The sequence below is a fragment of the Hemiscyllium ocellatum genome, chromosome 18, assembly GCF_020745735.1.
Source record: "Hemiscyllium ocellatum isolate sHemOce1 chromosome 18, sHemOce1.pat.X.cur, whole genome shotgun sequence".
In the NCBI taxonomy this organism is placed as follows: Eukaryota; Metazoa; Chordata; class Chondrichthyes; order Orectolobiformes; family Hemiscylliidae; genus Hemiscyllium; species Hemiscyllium ocellatum.
The window spans coordinates 42,509,471-42,528,597 of record NC_083418.1 but is presented as its reverse complement, the minus strand read 5'-3'; the positions used below and the strand labels follow the sequence as shown (position 1 = coordinate 42,528,597).

Genomic DNA, 19,127 nt, shown 5'->3' with positions numbered 1-19,127 from the left:
TTAGAAATTGAAAGTACAAATCTCAGCCATTGCCAAACATAGTTTAAATCAGATTATTGAGTAAAAAGTGAGGTCTGCAGATGGAGATCAGAGCTGAAAATGTGTTGCTGGTTAACGCACAGCAGGTTAGGCAGCATCCAAGGAACAGGAAATTCGACGTTTCGGGCCAAAGCCCTTCATTAGGAAAGAGGAGAGTCCCGAAACGTCGAATTTCCTGTTCCTTGGATGCTGCCTAACCTGCTGTGCTTTAACCAGCAACACATTTTCAGCTCTAAATCAGATTATTACCAATAAAAAAAAGGAAAAGAAAGCCCCAACCAGACTCTGTTTTTTTAAAGAAAAAAGGCAAAGACATACCCAAACAACACTACTATTTGTACATACTAAATTGTTTAGATTAAGTTAATTTGTCCACAAAGTCTCTTGCCTTCTCCGACATGTCAAAGAGATGTATGCATCCATCTACGGTGATCTGAAACACCGTCGGAAACCTCAGAGAGTACTGGATCCCAAGCTCCCTCAGTCTTCTCTTGACATAGTCATAGGATTTTCTTTTCTGAATCATTGACACGGAGAAGTCCTAGAAGAATATGATTTTAGAGCCCTCATAAATTAGGGCCTTCAGATCCTTCCCCTGGGTTCTGGAAGCCTTCCAGGATACTCTCCTTATCTCTATAATGACGAAACCGCACTATGAGAGGACAAGGATGTAGACCCAGACCTGACCTCTGCACCGTGACCCGGTGAGCCATCTCAATCTTCAAGCCTCTCATTTCAGCCTTCAAGTTAAGGAATTTCAATAACCAGTCCTCAATAAATTCCCCTGACCGGTCACCTTTCTTAGCCTCTGGCAGACTGACAATCCGAATATTTTTTCTCCTGCCCCGTCCTCGAGATTATCAACTTGGTCACACAAATTACGGACCGGTGTCTCAAGGGCTTTAACCCTATCCTTGAAGAAACTGGTATCAACTTCCACCACTGTGCATCTGTGTTCAACCTCATCTGTCCTTTCTACCAGTTCTCCCAACTGCTTTTCACGCTTCTGCAGCATGACCGAGATCGGGGCCAACTTCTCCTCTATCTGCTGACTCAACATCTCGTGAGATTTTGCGAGCTCCTTCACCAGGGCCTGATAAGCAATTGAGTCAGAGGATCCTGCAGCCTGGGCTGCGAGCCTGGCCTCGGACGTTCTTCCTACCTTCATTGGCATCCCTGGATGGCAAAAACCCAGATAAGTTGATTTTAAACAATTTCCTGGAACTTCACAACCTTTGCAGAGTCTTAGGATATCATGATGATCCGGATTGGGCAGGTTAAAAGTTCGTCCTGCTTGTGCTGTGATGCGAAAATCTGCAACACCATCCTCCAAGATCACCGCCATCTTGGATCACCTGGGATGATACATTTGAACTAAGACGAGGAAGAATCTCTTCGCTGGAGCGTGATTAATCTGTGGAACTCATAGTTGCAGAAGATCATGGAGATGAAGTCATTGTGTATATTTAAGACAGGGATTGGTTCTTGATTGGTAAGGGGCTCAAGGGTTATGGCAAGAAGGCAGGAGAATGGGGTTGAGAAACATATCAGCCGTGTATGAATGGTGGAGCAAACTTTAAGCCAAATGGCCTTAATCTGCTCCTATGTCATATGGTCTTATGGCCTCACCCTCAATATTCTTGTCTTATCCCTTTGTTTCTCTGTTTGCATCTGTATGGGAATTTTAAAAAAGGTGTCCCCTTTAAGTTATAGTGTTATAAGTTAGCAGTTCATTTCTTTCTTGCTACTAGTTTAAAAACAGTTCGATTAGAATAAGCATTTTCTTGTAAATGAAAAAAAACTTGATGAATATGTTTGTTAACCCTAACTTAGATATTTAAGCAAAATTGGGCAATTTGGTGGGGTGATCAAATTTTCATATTTGTGATTTCATATCTAGGAATAGTGAGGTTTGATTTCCAGTCTACCACTCCAGTCAGCCATGACAGCACAGAAATATTAGAATACAGTCAAGCCTGATAATGGTCTCACCATAGCTCAGAATGTTCCATTTCCAGTCAGGCTAAAGCTTGTAGTCATTAATGAAACAGAGGGATTCTCTAGCACCTGTGTGATAGAATATGATCATATTTTCCCCATTAGCTGCAGTGAGAACTTCCTTCCCCAATGCAACATGTAATAAATCACGATTAAGTGATTTTTAATGATTTTGAATATTGATTACAGTTAGCCCCCATTAGGATCCCAGTCTTTGTTTCATCCCACTCACTACCCTACTCTGGCATTCCTGGTTCCTCAGTTGCAATTATAACAGTGGGCCAAGGAAAGCTGAAGGGAGGCAGGAGTATTTTCAAATTCATGCTGACTTACTGCTGTATTCTCAAACAGGTTCTATGGCTTATAGGAGCAGCTTTAAAGAGAACAACAAAGTTTGCTTAAATGTGGGTCAAAAAGCTCAGGTTTTTTTAAAACACTGTTAACAATCACACAACTTGCACCTTTGGCGATTATCTGTATGGAGTTTGCACATTCTTCCCATATCTGCGTGGTTTCCTCCGGGTACTCTGGTTTCCTCCCACAGTCCAAAAAGATGTGCAGGACTAGTGAATTGGCTATGCTAAATTGCCCATGGTGTTAGGTGCATTAGTCAGGGGGAATAGGTCTGGGTGGGTTACTCTTCGGAGGGTCGGTGTGGACTTGTTGGGCTGAAGGGCCTGTTTCCATACTGCAAGGAACCTAATCTAATCTAATGTAAACGAGATATAGTCCAACAGGTTTATTTCGAAGTACTAGCTTTCTGAGTGCTGCTCCTTCATCAGGTACCTGTGCAGCAGGATCATAATACTGGCAGGTCTCAAAAGAAACAGGAGTTTGGTGTTCTTTGGAGACGATGAGAGTGTAATACTTTGTGCCACGCTCACATATAAAATTAGCTCCTTAGTTGAAACACTTACCACAATTATGAGGTTTATGAGATTCTTATGTTTGAGACTGTCTCTTCCATTTAAGATAAAATGGAAGAGGCCATGTGATCTGTTCTGAAGTCTGCCCATTTGATTGTTAGAGATTAAAGGGAGCCCTTATTGTTTTATTGGAAAGAAGATGCAAAGTTTTTATGCTTGGAGACAATGGCATCAACCTATGTGCGTACAAAAGATAGACCAAGATTTGCAAAGTCCCAGAAAAATGTTGAGAATGTTACACTGTAAACAGTAGCACTTTATATTGTCCATTTATGTCCAACATAAGGGTTACAGTTTCACTATTTCATGACAAAACAACAAAAAAAAAGGATGACTAGGAGGAGTCCATTTGACCCTCAGGCTTGATCTACAATTTGGTAATATCATGCCTGATCTAATTCTGACCTAACTCCATTTTGTAGTCTGTCCCCCTTAACCCTAGACTTCTAACTCAGCCTTGAACTAGTTCCAAGACACTGCTTTATGTAAGAGAATTAAATAAGGGATAAACCAGGAAATACAGCCACTCAGTCTAACTTCAGTGAAGGGCAAACTATTGGAAGCAATTCTGAGGAGCAGAATTAATCTCTACTTGGAGAGGCAGGGATTACTCAAAGACAATCAGTCAGTCAGCATGGTTTTATTAAGGTGAAGACATGTCTGACCAACCTGACCGGACTTTTCGTAGACAAGGGCAATGTATTTGCTGTGGTCTATTTGGACTTCAGCAAGGCTTTTGATAAAGTCCTCCATTGGATTTAGGAAATTTGGCAAATTGATCCAGAATTTACTGAGCGGCAGGAAACAGAGGGTGATGTTTTTGTGATTGGACTTTTGTTTTCAGTGGGGTTCTGCAGGAATTAGTGGATATATAAATGATTTAGACTTGAATGTAGGAGGATTGATCAATAAGTTCGCAGATGTTACAAAAACTGGTGCAGTGGTAAATAGCGAGGAGGACGAGAGACTTGAGTTACAGGAGGATACAGATGGACTGGTCAGATAGGCTGATCACTGCCAAATAGAATCACTCCAGATAAGTGTGAGATGATGCTCATGAGCAGGAGAAACAAAGCAAAGGAATACACAATGAATGGTAGGACCCTACGAAGTACTGAGGATCAGAGGGACATTAATGTGCTTGCTCAACGGTCCCTTAGGGTAGCAGGATAGGCTGATAAACTGATTAAGAAGGCATAAGGGATACTTGCCTTTAATGGCGAAGGCATGATGTTTAAGGCCAGGAAGGTAATGCTGGAACTGTATAAAACGTTGGTTCGGCTACAGGGAGAGTATTGTGTGCAGTTCTCAAATCCACAATACAGGAGGGATATAATTGCACTACAGAGGATGTAGAGGAGATTTACTCGATGTTGCCTGGGCTGGAGAGCTTCAGTTATGAAAAAAAGTTCAATGCGGCACGGTGGCACAGTGGTTAGCACTGCTGCCTCACAGCACCTCAGACCCGGGTTCAATTCCCGACTCAGGCGACAGACTGTGTGGAGTTTGCACGTTCTCCCTGTGTCTGCGTGGGTTTCCTCCGGGTGCTCCGGTTTCCTCCCACAGTCCAAAGATGTGCGGGTCAGGTGAATTGGCCATGATAAATTGCCCGTAGTGTTAGGTAAGGGGTAAATGTAGGGGCAATGGGTGGGTTGCGCTTCGGCGGGTCGGTGTGGACTAGTTGGGCCGAAGGGCCTGTTTCCACACTGTAAGTCTAATCTAAACTGGAATTGATTTCCTTGGAGCAGAGGAGACAAAGTGGGGAAATATATTTTCACCCAGAGGGTGGTGGAAACATGGAACTCACTGCTTGTATGGGTGGTAGAATGAGAAACTTCCAAAATAATTTAGTATTTAAATGTACACTTGTGATGCCAAAGCATACAAGGCAATGGGACAAGTGCTAGAAATTGGGATTAAAATAATTAGGTGGTTGTTTCTGACTGATGCAGACTCTTGGGTATTTTCTTATACTGTAGACCTCTATTGATCTATGACTAATGATCCTCATAGTTAAAAAAGTATTCTCATCATCTCAGACTTGAAAGGGAGACTTCCCCACAAGGGAAATTATCTCACAGTATTTACTCTTATCAGGATCTTATAAACTGAATAAAATTATAAAAGAACCATCAGCAGTATACATCATTCCAGTCAGCTTACCTCCCATTCTCTAAACTCCAACAGGAATTCATTCAATCTACTCCACCTTCCCTCAGGCGCCTTATTCTTTTAACTCATTTAAAATTACTTCCCTGGAAATGCAAATAATTCTTTTGTACCTTACCAAACGAGGAAGAGTTGAGAACCATTCAAGTTTCTGGTAAAGACATACAAAAAGTTAATTGCCATAGCTGGGATAATGTTCCATGCTGGGCTATCCTCAACCCAACAAATGGCATCATTATTTGATAGTAATCCTGTATAAAATCTAGGAAAAGAAGAGCCATTTTATGCAGAAACCTCAGGAAAATCTGTGAAGCCATTTCTAGGCAATAGCTCTCAGCTGAAATAACTGTGAACAGAATGAGTCAAGTTTTCTCTCTGTCATTGGAAGTTACAGAGCAAAGTGCCAGTTATCATGCCTGTTGTGCTGAGAAAGGAGGACTTTTGTGTGCCAATAGTGTCAATAGGAAAAGGGATCGGCATTTGCTCCTTGAAACTCTCACTTCACTCATAAAGACAATTCAATTATTTGACTGCATAAACTATCATAACTGCCAAAGACAACTCTATACAGCTTCAACTATCCATTTCAGACATCTAGTACTTCACTGAGATTAAAAGATTGAACTGAATTTCATAAGTAGGTAGTTATGTTTAATCCTTGACTGAATTTCCTAAACAGTAACTTTAAAGTAATTGGTAGCAGTGTCTTGTAAGAAGCTAACCTTTACTTTGCTAAAGACTAAAGCTTTGTTGCTGGAATTTTAAAGTGAATCACTTGATTTAAAAGATATACATGTAAACATGAATTCTGAGATTGTGGGCCACTTTGAAGAAAATGTTTTTCACAGTGTGGCACAGGAAAAGTTTTGGAATTCCTTCCTAACCTATGTACAAACAGCTGCAGGCACAGCCACCAATTAAGAGCAGTTAAAATCAGGGATGACCAAGAGGTCAAAATTAGAAGAGCTCAGACCTCTGACAGAGCTATAGGACCGAAGAAGATAATAAGAGATAATAGAGATTAAGCTATTAAGAGATTTGAAAATAAAAATGAGAACTTTAAAATCAATATTGATTAACCAGGAGCCAAAGTTGGTCAGCAATTACAACGCTCATGGGAGAAGAGGACTTGATCTTGAGGAGATGGGAAGCATAAACTTCAAGATTACAAAAGTAAATTGTAGAAGTGTGTCAAAGAGTGAATTGGAATAGTCAAATCCAGAGACAGGAAAGATTTTGATGAACGTTTCAGCAACAGATAGGTTAAGGCAAAGGAGAAGGCAGAAGATTGGAAATAGAAAATTAAGTATTTGCAGATAAATCATTGCAAGTTCATTTTGTTCAAATGTTACATGTCAAAGGCATCAAATGTTGAAAAGAGCACGGTTCAGTTTCAGATTGCTGCCAGAGTGAAGATGGAGTCAGTAGATAGGGAACTGAGTTTATTTTGGGGGCCAAATATAATGGTTTTGGTCTGACCTAATTGGAAGAGATTTCTACTCATGGATGTTGGACAAGCAGTCTGATAATTTAGAGACATAATTTAGATAATAAAGGGGTCAAGGAAGGTGAGACCACACCAAGTGTTCGCAACTAACATGTGCATCAGTCTGGCAACAATGGTGCAAAATAAACCAGTTTCAAATCCAAAAAGAACCCTTTTCAGAACCGAAGGGAGATGGAAATGTGATGAGTTTTAGGCTGTTGAAAAAGTGAGGAGTGGGTGGAACAAAAAGATCAGATTAAGGTTAGAGAGAGATTAGAGATCAATCGTGTCACAGAACAAAAGGAAAAGGTAGTTGAACTGGTTGTCAGTAAGAGGACAAGATACATGTCAAAGGCATCTTCTCCACAGTCAACCCTTTGCCTCTATGCTTTCTCTCTTTTCTACAGCCAATACCACTCCCTTTGGCTCTATATTTTGTCTCTTCTCATTAACGATTTCCATGCTTTTGTCTCTATGCTTTATATCTTCCCTACAACCATTACTATTCCCTTTGCCCTAATGTCTCTATTTTGGTTTATCTCTTTCACTTACCTGCAAGGGTAACTGCTGCTGCTTCCAAAGTCCTGTGGAAGTGAGCCTACCTGTCATCTTTAGTTGGATAGCAAGCATGGCTCTGGCCATTAAATACCCAATTCAGGGAAAATCACAGTTGAATAGAATATAGAATAGAATAGCAATGTATTGAAAAGGTGAGAATGTTTAAAAACAAAAAGATTTTTCTGGTAAAGGTGTTAGGATTCTAAAAGAAGGTATAAAAACTAGCTTAAGGGCACTTTACCTAAATACTTGGAGCATTTGAAACAAGGTAAATGAATTGATGGCAGAAATTGTTGTGAATAGGAATGATATAGTGGGCGTTACACAGACATGTTTGCAGGGTAATCACAACTGGGAATTAAATATTCGGGAGTATCAGACTATTTGAAAGGATGCATAAGAAGGAAAGGGAGGTGGTGTAGCTTCAATATTTAAGGATTCCATTGGGGTAGTGGTGAGAGATAATACAGGTTCTATGGAGAAAAAGGTGGGTGGAAATTAGAAATAGTAAGGGGAAGAAGTTATTGATCGGTGTAGTGGGAATGAAAATAAACAAAGAAATAACCGATGCATGTAAAAATGGTATGGTAATTATCAAGGAGGATTTTAATCTACATATCAATTGGTCAAATCAAGTCGGGCAAGGCATCCTTGAAGAGGAGTTCACAGAATGCTTCCACAATAGTTCCCTTGAACAGTACATATTGAAACCTATGAGGGAGCAAGCTATCCTAGATCTGGTTTTGTCTAATGAGACAGGAATAATTATTGATCTCAGAGATCCTCTCAGAAGGAGTGACCACAGTGTGGTTGAATTTAAAATTCAGAAGAAGGGTGAGAAGGTAAAATCCAATACCAGTGTCTTGTTCTTAAATATAGAAGACTGGGATGAGGGAGGAATTGGCTAAGATAGACTGGGAACAAAGACCAAATAGTGGGATAATTGAGGCCCAGCAGTGGACTTTCAAAGCAACTTTTCACAGTGCTCAGCAAAAGTATATACCAGTGAAAAGGAAGGACTGTAGGAAATGGGATAACTAAGGAAATAAAGGAGTGTTTCAAGTTAAAAGTTAATGTATATCAAGTGGTAAAATGGGAATATAGAGGATTGAGGAATCTATAAACATCAATAGAAAGCCACGAGAAAAGCTATAAAGGTAAAACAGATTCTGAGATTAAACTAGCTCAGAATATGAAAATAGATAGCAAAGATTTATACAAATATATAAAATGAAAAAGCGTGGCTAAGGTAAACACTTGTTCTTTACAGGATGAGAAGGGGGGATTTAACAATGGGAAATGAGGAAATGCCTGAGGCATTGAACAGGTATTTTGCATTGGCCTTCACAGTGGAAGTTCACAAATAACATGCTGACAATTAATGACAAGGAGGCAGGTAAGGATCTAGAAATGATCAGTAAACAGATTGTGTTGAATAAGCTAATAGGGCTAAAGGTAGACAAGTCTCCTGGCCCTGATGGAATGCATCTCAGGGTACTAAAACAGATGGTGGGGAAAACAACAAATGCACTCTTGGTAATTTACCAAAATGTGCTGGACTCTGGAGCAGTTCGGGCAGATTGGAAAACAGCAAAGGTGACACCAATGTTTAAAAAAGGAGTTAGACAAAAAATGATAACTATAGGCCCATTAGCTTAACTTCTGTAGGGAGGGAAATGCTTGAATCTATCATTAAGGTAAAAATAGCAAGACAACTGGATAGAAATTGTGCCACTGGGCAAACGTAGCATTAGTTCATGAAAAGCAGGTCATGCTTAATTAGATTACTGATATTCTTTGAGGACATTGTGGGCTCAGTGGACAATGGGGAAACAGGTGGATGTACTGTACCTAGATTTCCAGAAGGTATTCGATAAGGTGCTGCACAAAAGACTGCTGCATAAGATATAGGTGCATGGCATTATGGGTCATGGTTAACTAACAAAAAGCAAAGAGTGAGGATAAATGGGTGTCTTTCCCCGTGACAATCAGTGGGTGCCTCGGGGATCAGTGTTGGGACCACAATTGTTTACAATTTATACAGATGATTTGGAGTTGGGGGACAAGTGTAGTGTGCCAAAGTTCGCAGATGACACTAAGATGATTGGTAGAGCAAAGTGTGCAGAGGACACTGCAAGTCTGCAGAGGGATATAGATAGGTTAATGAGTGGGCAAGGATCTGGCAGATGGGAGTATGATGTTGGTAAATGTGAGATCATCCATTTTAGTAGAAATAAAAATAAAATGGACTATTATTTAAATGGTGAAAATTTGTAGCATGCTGTTGTGCAGAGGGACCTGGGCTTTCTTGTGCATGGATCAAAAAACGCTGATTTGCAAGTGCAGCAGGTAGTTAAGAAGGCAAATGGAATTCATTGCTAGAGGGATGGAGTTTTAAACAGTGATATTATGCTGCAGCTATGTTCAATGCTGGTGAGGCCACACCTGAAGGACTGTGTACTGTTTTGGTCTCCTCACTTGAGGAAAGGATGTACTGGCACTGAAGAGGGTGCAGAGGATTGATTGATTTATTTATTGCCATGCGTATCAAAGTACAGTGAAAAGCTTTGTTCCCAAGCAGAACAAAATATTTAGACAATAACATACAGAAAGTTCATTAGGTGATTTTGAAGTTAAGAGGGTTGGCTGATGAGGAGAGATTGAGTAGACCAGGACTACACTCATTGGAATTTAGATGAACGGTTGGGGGTGGGCTGTAATCATATAGAAACATAAAATTATGAAGGGAAAAGATAAGACCAAAGCAGAGGGGTTGTTTCTACTGGCGTGTGAAAGTAGAACTAGGTGTGTAGCCTCAAAATAAAGAAAACCAGATTTGGGAGGAACTTCTTCACCCCAAGGATTGTGAATCTGTGGAATTGCCTGCCCAGTGAATGAATTGAGGCTATCTCGTTACATGTTTTTAAGACAATGATAGATAGATTTTTGAACAGTAAAGGAATCAAGAATTATGGTGAGTAGGCAGATAAGTGGAGCTGGGTCCAAAAAAAAGGTCTTATTGAATGGCAGAGCAGGCTTGAGGGGCCAGCTGGCCTACTCCTGCTCCTATTTCTTATGTCACATGTATTTTTACAAAAGAAAAAAAAAGTGAAATGTATTGTAAGTCACCAAAGCATGGCGCCTGTATTAATGACAGAAGTCATAAGTAGGAAGAAAAAAGTAAAATTTAAGACAGAAATAATCTCGAATTAATCTCAGATCAACTTCCGTTCAGGGAAAGTCAATCAAAATGACGAATGCTGGAATACCCGGAAACCATTTCCAAAGAAGGCCTCCACACCAGGACAAGACTGCCAAATCTGGAGACCACCATGCCAAACAGAGACAGCTCCTCCAGGACAAGGCTACCACAATGGGATATAAGACCTCCATGCCAAGATAAGAGCTTCATTCTGAGACTGGATGAGATTGTCACATCGGGCTGCTAGAATAGCTGAAGCCACCATCGAAGAAGACCTCCACACTGAAGAGATCTTCATGCTGAGACAAAACAAAAACTGGAGACCTCAATGCCAAGCTGAGATCGTCACTTTAGGATGAGGCCGCCACAATGGGAGACTGCCATGACAGGCTCAGGCTGTTATGTCGGGCTGGAACCCTCCTCTTTGCTTGGCCGGGGCCTGCAGAAGACATCTTGCACCAAAGATGCCAAGAAAAGGCAAGATAATAATGGAAACATTAAGGAAAAGCAGAGAGAGAAAAAAAAAGTGGATGGAGTAGACAAGCTGTGGGCTCCTGGACTGATGTGCCCACAAGTAGTATCCTTACCTCAGAGCAGAGTGTCCTGGTTCAAGTCCCAGCTGCTCCAGAGGTATGTAAAAACATCACTAAACAGGTTGATTTGAAAATATAAAGTAGTCAGTAATTGTTCCCTATACAATGTTTTTTGTGATCTTGGTGAATGCTTAATTAAATGAAGTTAAAAGAGGACATTAGATGGAACACTGAGCTCCAAAACGGCAGCAGTGACTGATGCCACAAACTGCCATTCTGTACATGTCCTGCACATGTTAACAACCTCACATCTCATCAGGTGTGGCTTGCATAGAAGTGCGTACATTTGGCACTGAAATATAAACTCTCTGGTATTTTTAATACTTTAATATTTGTTTTAAGTTTGTGTTAGTGATATGTGAGGTTTTTTGTGTATCTGAAATTGATAATTAATTTGTAAATATTTATAGCCATGGTAATATCTTTTAAATCAGTTGAGCATGCTAATTTGGCAGGAGTAATGGTTTTTTGCTTACGTTAAGATATCTTACTAGTTAACACCACTATCTATTCTGTTTTAAGGTCTGGCAGAAATTTCTAGACATAGAGTCTATTTAAGCTTAGATTAACACCAGGGTTTAGAGAAAGAGAGACTTTTTCTTTAACATTTTTCCTTTGTTTCGGGTAATTCTGCGAAGCCATGGGATGGAAACAATTGTACATAATTGTGCTCCTGAGAAGGGGAGAATATAGTGAAACTAGATTACTTTAGAATAAGGAGTTAGTGATAGCCCCAAACTAGATGCATTGGGATATAACCCTAGAGGTTACTTGAAGCAGAGTGCATTTAAGATCAGGTGTACGGTAGTTCCATGAAGTTGACATTAGTGTTCCCAGTTGAGGTGTTAAAGTCACAGTTACCTTAAGGCATTGAGATGTTAGGAAAACATTATTTTTTTCCTCTGGTGTGAGTACTGCAAAAGGGGTACTTTGGGCTACTGCATAAGGGATGTTGTTGGTGGAACTTATAAAGGGGTGTTTCGTAATTGTTGGGATTATACTATCAAGCATTTAAAACTTTTTGAATTTATAGGCATTATCTCCAAGATGAGCTCTGTAATTGTAAAGCTCTTTGAAGAAAAATCTACAGTGCTGATTTTCGTGTAATGCATGGAAAGAGAAATGATAATCTTGAAAGGCTAATTGAAAGTTAAAGTGTAAATTTCGAAAGCTTAATTGTATGAAGCTCCAGGATAGCTTATCACTTATCCACGAGTGTGCCCATTAATTATCAAGGCAGCAGATTCATTTCACTGAGAATTTCTGCTTTTAAAAAGTGGCTTCTTTATTCTTCGATTGGTCCTCCAGTTTCCTTGAAACTTATTTATGATATTTTTTTATGAAGCAAATAAACGCATACAGGTAAATAAAGAATACTCCATGCTCAAAACCATGAGGCAGGCTGAGACTAAAAGGGTCAGTTCAAGTAGAAAAGAGTGGAGGAAGTGTTATATGTTATGACCCACTGGGGTGGTGCACCTTAAATTGAGCCCTGCTATTTCCCAAGATATAGCAAACTTTAAAGTTGTTTTTAAAAGGTTTGCACAATACCCGAACTTTCCTGATTTTCAGACCATAGTTGCTAGGAAGCATGGACTAGGTTCTGTAGTGAGCAAAAATTATTTTTGTTACAGGTTATTAGACTATAGCTAAAGATAAACAGAAATAAACCATTGGTATACAAATACTAACTAAAACGCTATTTCCCCCTTAGGACAACAGAAAAGACAGTTCTGTAGTCTGTACTTCCTGATTCCGATATTGAGATGATCTTTATTTGGCTAGCTAGGCCTTTAGTGTTCAGTTACAGCTGCTACAGGAAAGGAATCTTCCACTGGAGAGAACAACTGTGCATTCACCGTATCTTTCTTATCCTCTGTGCCTGTGTCTGCAAATTGTTTCCAGTTCTAACCTGCTCAGTTAGTTGAGAACTATTCATATTCATTTGTAAACAACTCCTGAACTCCTCGTCAACTGCACATTGCAGAAATTCACAACCACACAAAACAAAGGTATCAAATTTCTTGTCACCCTCCTGGTCATTCCCTATTTTTAAAAACAGTTCTTTCTCATTGCAGTCCACAGGTGTGGGAGGTTGGGAGAAAGAGTAAATAAGTGAAGATATTGCAAGCAAGCATGAGAGTAAAACAGCATTAGCCTTGGTGGAAAGTAGATGAAATGGCAGCAATAGAGTGCATCCTAGATGGCAGTTACTCTAGAAGAATGGAGATGGTAACTGATTTTTTTTGCAACATTGCTGACCGTTCCTCCAAAAGAAGAGGGAGAGGATAGCCCTCCAAAAGACTTGAGGTAACTCGTACATGAAAAAACTGATTCAGCATGTTGTAAAGAATAAAAGTGAACACTTCTGCTGCATATGGTTCCAGGAACATTAAAATTCACTACTCCTGATAACAGTGTCAGTTATGTCTTAAAAATGGCAACATTTGTGACTCATTAATTAAAAACTATAAAAAGAAGTGTCTGTTGGAATATGGATTGCAAAGTCTCAGCTTATATATTATTTAGACAGGTTATTCGGGCACGATTCTTGAATACTGGCAGCTGCGAAACTATACTATAGCATGAATCAACAATCTTGAGAGAGGGGTCAAAAGGGAGTATTTTTTATAATAGCACCTTTCACAGCACAGCCCAAATAGCTTTACAGCCTAAGAAGTATTTTAGAAGTCTCGTTAATGTTGGAATATAGGAAATATAGCAACTATTTAATCCACAGTAAGTCCCATCACAAGAAATGTGGCCACATTGTCTGATTTTGTATTGGTTAAAGATAACTACTTGACAACACTACAATAACATTTTCTAAATGAAGCTACAGAGTCTTTGACCTCCATCTAAGGGGACAATGGAGTCTTAGTTGGTACCTAATCTAAAGACATCAATTCCAACAGGAGAGAACTCCTTCAGTATTTAGTGTTCCAGCGACTCAGTCTAAATTTATGTTCAGGTCCCTGTACTAGGATTTTAACTCAAAACTTTGAATTCAGAGGTCAAACCAAGTAATACCATTAAGCCAAGGCTGTCTAATAGGGGAAAACTAAGGGAATCTATTATCTCGAACTAAAGGGGCAATAGCTCAATAATTTCATGAAATTTATTTATAACTTGCTATGGAAGCTACATGAAGACAATATTATACAATAAATCTGAACTGTGATAAACTGAAAATGTCATTAGCAGTGTTATATAAAGAAAAACCTTTACTGTTTTAAGCAGTAATGCAATGAACTTCTGTCAACTGCAAGATTAAGATTTCTGCCAATTCTGTTCCTTAAAATCAGGTTGTTTTCACAATGCCCAGTAAATGGAACTATTTACCCATTTATCTGATATAAATTTGATGCAGAGTTGCCAGGAGCACTGTTTACTTTCAGTGAACATTCAGGGGCCAAATATATTTTCCAAGATTGTTCACCTAAAATTGGTGCCAAATTCCTATCTCTGTTATTTGTTCGTCTCCCAGGACATAAAGTAGTGGTGATGGGAGGTATGCTGTTAAATTGCACCAGGGCAGCAGTCAGCTAGTCATTTCCCATCTGTCAACATTCTGTTAGTGACAACATTATCATGAATTCAATGGACCTGAATTATTGTCTTCACTAAAAATAAAATTTAGCAGAAGTACAAGAACAGTGAAAAGGATTGAACTATATGTTGGTTAGCTCTTTCAAAAATAATCTTATACAAGCATTTGATTGAATTGTTTCCTTTGATAGAAGTATAACTAATTCCATAAAAATCAAGGAATTGAAAAATCACAACGCATTTATTAAAGTTTATCGTCAAGAAGTTCACCAATGACCTCCTGCTGTGCAATTCTATGATTTAAATCACTAAATACTAAAATCACGCAAAGTACATCAAATTCTTTTTCAAAAGGTAAATGTATACATAAAATTCAACTTCTTTAGGACCACGTAACAAACAGGTTAAGGTAATGAACTTGCCTCATATCCTGTGTAAGTGAAACCTTTAATGGAGGCATGGCAAAACCATCAAATTTCCTCCTCTCCTGATCTTGGATGATTCCTAAGGATAAGAAGAAACTATTCTTTTAACATATTTAAATCTTTATTTCTGTTCTTCACATCCATGATCAGTTGGTATCAAGCAGATTGGTATACAACAAAGGTGTATGATCATGTGGTGTTGTTATGGGTTGGAAATCTTCAGGCCTGGACCATTAATCTAGAGAACCGGCATGGTGACTCATTGGTTAGCACTGCTAACTCACAGTGCCAGGGACCCAGGTTCGATACCAGCATCGGGCGACTGTTTGCGTGGAGTTTGCACGTTCTTCCCATGTCTTGCATGGGTTTCCGCCAGGTGTTCTGGTTTCTTCCCACAGTCCAAAGATGCGCAAGTTAGGTGGATTAGTCATACTAACTTATCCACAGTGTTCAGGGATGTGTAGGTTAGGCACATTAGCCATGGGTCAAAAAGTGTGGTGATGGAAAAGCATAGCAGGTCAGGCAGCACACTTTTTGACTCTGATCTCCAGCATCTGCAGTTCTCACCTTCTCCTAGTCGCATTAGCCATGGGAAAAGCAGGGTTACAAGGATAGAGTAGAGGGATAGGGGTGGGTCTGGGTGAGGTGCTCTTTGAAGGGTTGGTGTAGACTTGTTGGCACTGTGGGGATTCTATAAAAAACACTTGTGTTCATATAACTCCTTATTGAGAATTAGATCAGTTTAAAAAAATCTGGCTAAAATGCTTTCATCATATAAACTGAACATGAAGCTGTTGGATGTAAGTAATGAGTTAAGCGGACGAAACTGATCATTTTGCACTGAGGAGAAAAGGTTTCACTTAACACATTTACTTACTTTTATGTCATGAATATCTTAAAGATGATTATGGTTAAAGAGGAAATTTAGCTGATCTGAATTTATACATCCTGAAACATTCGTCACCTGTAGCATCCACTTGTTTCTGAAATGATACTAGAGTTTTGACTTCACTACAATATCTGGAAATTTATTCCACAAGTAGGCAACTCTCGGCCAATTTTCTATTCATGAAATTCGTGTATATTCAAAGATTGAAAACTTCCTACCTGTACTGCTGGTGCTTCCTAATACAGTTTCTTTTTTCTCCTTGGTCTCTTGGTAATGTAGCAAGTGAGACCATAGTGCCGATTTACCCTATTAACAAAAAAATACTGCATAATGCAATATAATACTTAACATTTATGTAACGTCTATTATGCAACTTTGAACCCTGCTGATTCCTGATTCCAACAAATCCTGATTTTAAAAAAAGACTATTACTTTGTTAATAAACGATTGATACTTATCAAAACAAGACCTTAACAATCCTCAAAGAGAAACTTCAGGCCTGAGGCTAACAATGCCTACTTCTGGTGCAATTAAATCTCACTCCCCTTACCAAATATTTCTAAACATGAATGGTCATAACATCCATTGTCACAAATCTTTTCCCAAGGTTACAGTCACCAATCAGGATGCACCTGTGGAAACTTTGCATCTGATCTCTAACTCCAACTGGGACATCCTAAATATTATCCCTGGTGTGAGTTATGTACAGGCCTCGGCACTATTATAATAATCATGAGGTCTTCAATATTCAGGTGGACTGGGAAAATCAGGTTGGTCGCAGAACTCATGAACAAGAATTTGTGGAATGGCTGTGATATGTTTTTGGAGCAACGTCTGGTAGAGCCCACTAGGGAACTGGAAATTCTGAATTTAATATATGCAATGAAGCAAATTGATTAGGAAGCTAGGGGGAAGTGACCATAAATGATAGAATTCACCCTGCAGTTTGAGAAGAAGCTAGAATCAGATGAAACAATATTCTAATTGAGGAAAGGTAAATTTAATTGAGTAAAGGTGACTTTGGCAGTGTCTTCTTTGCTAAAGATGGATGCAAAGTGGTAACTTAGTACCTCAGAATTGTCCCCAGCTTCCATGCATAAATCTCTTTGTAAACCCTCATCAGCTCTAGTCTCTTAACCATCTTTCTACTATTTGCATATCTGTGGAAGACTATTAGTTTCCCTTTCTATATTGGCTGTGAACTTTCTATTTGTTAGAGTTCTAAATTGGGGGGTAGACTAATTACAACAGTAATATGCAGGAACTGGATAATTTAAATTGTGGGTGGCTATTCTTAATAATAATACACATCTGATAGGTGGGAATCTTTTAAAGGCCAGCTGATCAGCCTTCAAGACTAGCATGTTCCTGTGAAGACAAAAATAAAGGATGGCAAGATTTGGGAACTGTAGATGACAAGAGGTATTGAAAGATTAATCAAAAAGGATGCATACGTAAAGTTTAGAAAATTAAAATTGGTCAAGCCCCATAAGGAATCAGGCAAGAACCTAAACAAGGAATTTGAAGGACTGAAAAAAGGCAATGAAATATCCTTGGCAAGTAGAATTATGGAGAATCACCAAAGCATTTTATATCTGTACAATAGCATAAAGAGGGTAACTAGGGAAAGGGTAGGTCCACTTAAGGATAAAGGAGGGATTTTATGTTGGAGCTGAAGGAAGTGGGTGAGGCCCTTAATGAGTACTTCACATTGGTATTCACCAAGGACATGGATCATGGTAAAACTAGGGCATATTGATATTAAAAAGGAGAAGATGTTAGGTGCCTTGAAAGACTTTAAGGTAGTTAAGTCACCAGAGCCTGATGAGATTGATCCCAGGATACTGAGGGAGGTAAGGGAGAAGGTTATTGGGGCCTTGACAGAGATCTTTGTATCCTCTTTAGACACAGGTGAGATTCAAAACAACTGGAGACTGGCTAATGCTGTTCCTTTGTTTAAGAGGGATAACAGGGATAATTCAGGAAATTACAGGTCAGTGATCTTGCATCAGTTGTAGGGAAATTCTTGGAGAAGATACTTAGGGACAGAATTTACTTGCATTTGGAAAAGAAAATGGACATATTAGGGATGGTCAGCATGGCTTTATGTAGGCTAGGTCTTGTCTCACAAATTTGATTGAGTTCTTTGAAGAAGTGACAATGAAGAAGAAGGGTAGGGCGGCGGATATGTCTACACTGACTTTAATAATGCATTTGACAAGTTGGCTAGTCCAGAAAATTAAGTCACATGGGATCCATGATGAGTTGGCAAGTTGGTTACAAAATTGGCTTGGTCACAGAAGATGGTTGTGGAGGGGTGTTTTGCTGGCTGGAGGTCTGCAACCAGTGCTATTATGCGAGAATCAGTGCTGAAACCTCTGTCGTTTGCAATACATACATATTTTATTCATATATGTGTATATAAATGATTTAGATGAAAATCATTCATAAGTCTGCAGAAGACATGAAAATAGGTGGAGTTGTAGATCGTGAGAAAGGTTATCAAACGATATAGCAGAATCGATAACAGATGGAATATTGCATGGAGAAATGGCAAATGGAATTTAATTCGGACAAGCATGAGGTGACACACTTTGGAAGGTCAAATGGAAGACAAACATACATAGTAAATAGCAGGACCCTTAGGAGCATTGCTATACTGAGAGAACTTGGGGCGCAAATCCATAGTTCCCTAAAAGTAGCAATACATATGGATTATTAATAAAGATGATGTATGGCATGCTTGCCTTCATTGGTCGGGGCATTGAGTATAAAGATTGACAAGTCATATTGCTGCTATATAAAACTTTAGTTCGGCAATATTTGGAGTATTATGTGCAGTTCTGGTCACATAATAGGAAGGATGGGGAAGAGTTAGAAAGGATGCAAAAGAGGTTTACCAGGAGTTTACCTGGATTTGCTATTAAGGAGAGTTTGGACATTCTTGGATTGTTTTTGATGGAGCATCAATGGCTGAGGGGTGATCTATAGAAATATGTAAATTTATGAGAGGCGTGGATAGGGTAGATGATTAGAATCTTTTTTCAATGGTGGAAATATTAAGATTAAGGGGAGACTTAATAGAAACTTACAAGATAATACATGGCTTGGAAAGGGTGGACGCTAGAAAATTTTTTCCGTTAGGCGAGGAGACTAGGACCCGTGGACACAGCCTTAAAATTAGAGGGGGTCAATTCAGAACAGAAATGCGGAGACATTTCTTCAGCCAGCGGAATTCATTGCCGCAGAGTGCAGTGGAGGCCGGGACGCTAAATGTCTTCAAGGCAGAAATT

General features: G+C 39.3%; 1 protein-coding gene across 3 annotated transcripts in view; it reads right to left on the bottom strand.

Annotated features, from left to right (window-relative positions):
• The window catches only part of dennd5a (DENN/MADD domain containing 5A), a 268,461-nt gene that overhangs the window by 56,510 nt on the left and 192,824 nt on the right, over positions 1-19,127 (bottom strand). For all 3 annotated transcript variants that reach the window (XM_060838913.1, XM_060838915.1, XM_060838914.1), the window contains 2 exons: positions 16,053-16,140; positions 14,943-15,024 (listed from right to left, as the gene is read on the bottom strand). In XM_060838913.1, the coding sequence (XP_060694896.1) occupies positions 14,943-15,024; positions 16,053-16,140 (170 nt within the window). The remainder of the gene's footprint in view (positions 1-14,942; positions 15,025-16,052; positions 16,141-19,127) is intronic.